At 32.5% G+C, this 2,970-nt stretch overlaps 1 protein-coding gene across 1 annotated transcript; it reads right to left on the minus strand.

The window, feature by feature from the left end:
• Nucleotides 1-477: 477 nt before the first annotated feature.
• Nucleotides 478-2,962, minus strand: LOC134242270 (membrane-bound transcription factor site-1 protease-like). The gene is made up of 3 exons (XM_062724358.1): nt 2,956-2,962; nt 2,707-2,833; nt 478-1,795 (listed from the first exon to the last, which is right to left on the minus strand). Exons 1-3 carry the CDS (start codon nt 2,960-2,962, stop codon nt 1,462-1,464), a joined length of 468 nt encoding a protein of 155 aa, XP_062580342.1. The 3' UTR covers nt 478-1,461.
• Nucleotides 2,963-2,970: the final 8 nt, after the last annotated feature.

Here is a 2,970-nt window from a genome sequence, read left to right on the forward strand (position 1 = left end):
ACAGACTAGGTTAAGTCATAAAAACTCTATAACTGTACAAAAAATTCTTAAATTTGTTCTGCACATTTTGTAAATAATGACGATCCGTCTGCAGAACATCCACTACCGAAAATGAAATTTTAGCTTTTGTTTTTTAAAAAAATAGGCTTATTCATATATGTTTCAGCATTTTATCAGTAATCTGTTTCGTTTTTTATTTTTGTAAGAGGGGGGGGGGATCACACAGCGCCTTATTATACTAGTATACAGATTAATACAAATCCAGAAAGAGGCTATGAGTGAGCAATTTTAAATAAATACATCTTTTTATTCACAAACACAATAACAGTTTGTCATATGACAGAGGCATTACACCATGCACATGTGTACATCAAGAACGTCCGCGGAAGTGACTTTCGTTTTAGCGCATGTGTATTAAACACAGTAAAAGAGTTCCCTTCAGGGGGAATAACTCACCTTTTGAAAATGGGGAATAATGTATAAATTTCAGTGCACTGTATCATTGTACATGGAAATATGAAAGACTGAAAGTAGTATGAAAATGGTTGATGGCAAAATCACATTCCAGCAATTATTTATACAAAGATTATAAAAAAAAATTAAGCTGATATAAAAATGCACTATTTTCAAGAATACTAAATAATTGTAAATGGTATAAATTGTATGCAGATACATGTAATATAAAATGTTTGACTAGTTTATCTATTAATACCATATTTCAACAATTAATCATAGAAACAAACATTCTTGAATGACTCACTCATGTACATGTATGCTTTTTTCCACACACTCTTAGCCTACAATGGAATGATACATATACCATTAGGTACCCACTCTCACACACATGAACAAACACAAGCACAAGCACACACTCACTAAAACATAGTAACAGAGGTACAGATTTGAAACAAGATCAAAACAGTTCCATCAGTATCAAACATTTCAAAAAATATAACTGTATGTAATCTATTGTAACGGTGAATTAATAACTACATTAAGGTTTATATTAGAATCACTAAAAGAGGCATTAGCCATGCTTTTCTCAGAGGGTTCAAAACTTAATCCTTATGTACATGTATTTCTTTACAGTATAAAAGTATCTATTCAATGTAATATTTACATCTAATTTTTTTGTTTTTGTACAAACTTAAAGTTTTACATTGGTCATTATTATACATTCCTTTGAAACTGATTTTGATAGAAAATTGGTAAACATCAATTTCACAACTTAAAGCCTCTTTAACATGCATAATTATTAAATAGACCATCTTTTTTCAAGACTTCAAAATGTTATAAACATGTATTATGTAACAATAAAAAGAAAATTCTTTCCATTGTAGAGGTACTAAATATCTATTTTCTTTATTGTTTTAAAGATTTGAAGAGAAGGAATAATATACATCTGATATGAAGATTAATGGGATTCCTCTGAATATCTTTGGCATCTAGGAGTAACTTCTGTTAAACACTTGGTCCCTTTGTCCCATACAACATTGTGGGAAACTTTTTTAATCGGGGCTTTTTCCTCCGAGGCTTAGAGCGCCCCCTGTAGTACTGATTGAGCAGAAACAACAGTACGAGGCCAGTGCCTATAAAGGCCAGCACTGGGAACACACTGTTAGAGTCAATGTCTTGCATGGCCCCTCCTCCCCCTTGGATGTGAGGGGCCGCGCCATTGCCAAAGTTCTCCTTGGCCTCCAATGATTCAATTAAATCCTCTTCCACGTGTCTTCTCCCCAGGGGCACTGACTCGTCTAGTCCAATGGAGAGCAGCTTCTGCTGCTGGAAAAGATTTCTGCAAAAAAAAAAAAACAAGTCACATGACCTTTTAAATTACTGACCTCCTTGAATTAATGAACTTCCTGTACCATCATGCTTAGAGTGATAACTGGTAAACCCCCTCCTCTCACCATGCTGTGATAACTAGCACCTAATTTATGCAACACTGAACATCAGCTTCAAAAATTTTTTGCAAATGGAGAAATTTATCATTAATCGGTTGAATGGGAATGGGTGATTTTTGAAGACCGTAAAGTTACTTAAACTCAAGCATTTGCAAATTTAAGTACATGTGCTTTTATTTATACGTCAAGAATGCATTTTTTAAACTTAAGCCAAACAAATGAATTCTAATCACTTGTAGCTAGATCAATACTAATCTCTCAAAACTCTTTCTGTTCCTTACACCAAGTTGTTGATTTTAAAAACATTCATGAATTATATATGAAATCTTTGTACATATATTATTTAAAGAAAAGACTTAACAGTAAAAATATAAAATAATTTCAAACAATGAAATAAAGTTAACAGAAGACAAAATCATGCAAAGCAAATGTCTGTGTGAAAAGTACATAAAAATAGACTGGGAACGTTTATCAATATGGAATTCAAAGAACAAATATTTACCTTATATTTCTTGTTCTGTTCATAATTTTCAGAATTTATACATGCTATTTTGTGAAGGGAGATATGTCTCGTTTGGGAATAATGGGGATTGCATAAATGTACATATACATGTAGGTAATTGAAATATTGCACATTAAATTCGCTCAACTCATCATACTCACTCTCTGTGTGTCTGAAAAATTGTTTTGATGAAAGGGACAACAGATTAAAATACAAAAGAAAAGGTCAAAAATAAAATAGGGGATACATGTAGGTGTACAATAATTAGAATTAAACAAAGTATTAACTTAAGTCACTTACGATGGAGCTGACTTATTTATTGGGTGACTTGCTGCATAGATGACTCTTGGACATGTTGGCAAAATCCTTGACCTTGCTGTACCAAGATGACCTTCGAGCACTTTTGAGTATCGATGTAAATGGTTTCCTACAAAAGCAAAAAAAAGAAAAAAAATCATCTAATTATCTAACTTCAAATCCTTCAGCAACAAAAAATGGAAAACATGTATGAATATTTTTCTATCAGTGATTGGCTGCGTCTGCCATTACCTTCCATTCTGTTTG

The sequence above is a fragment of the Saccostrea cucullata genome, unplaced genomic scaffold, assembly GCF_032062105.1.
Source record: "Saccostrea cucullata isolate Sc308-1 unplaced genomic scaffold, CSIRO_AGI_Scuc_v1 ctg21708, whole genome shotgun sequence".
Lineage (NCBI taxonomy): Eukaryota > Metazoa > Mollusca > Bivalvia > Ostreida > Ostreidae > Saccostrea > Saccostrea cuccullata.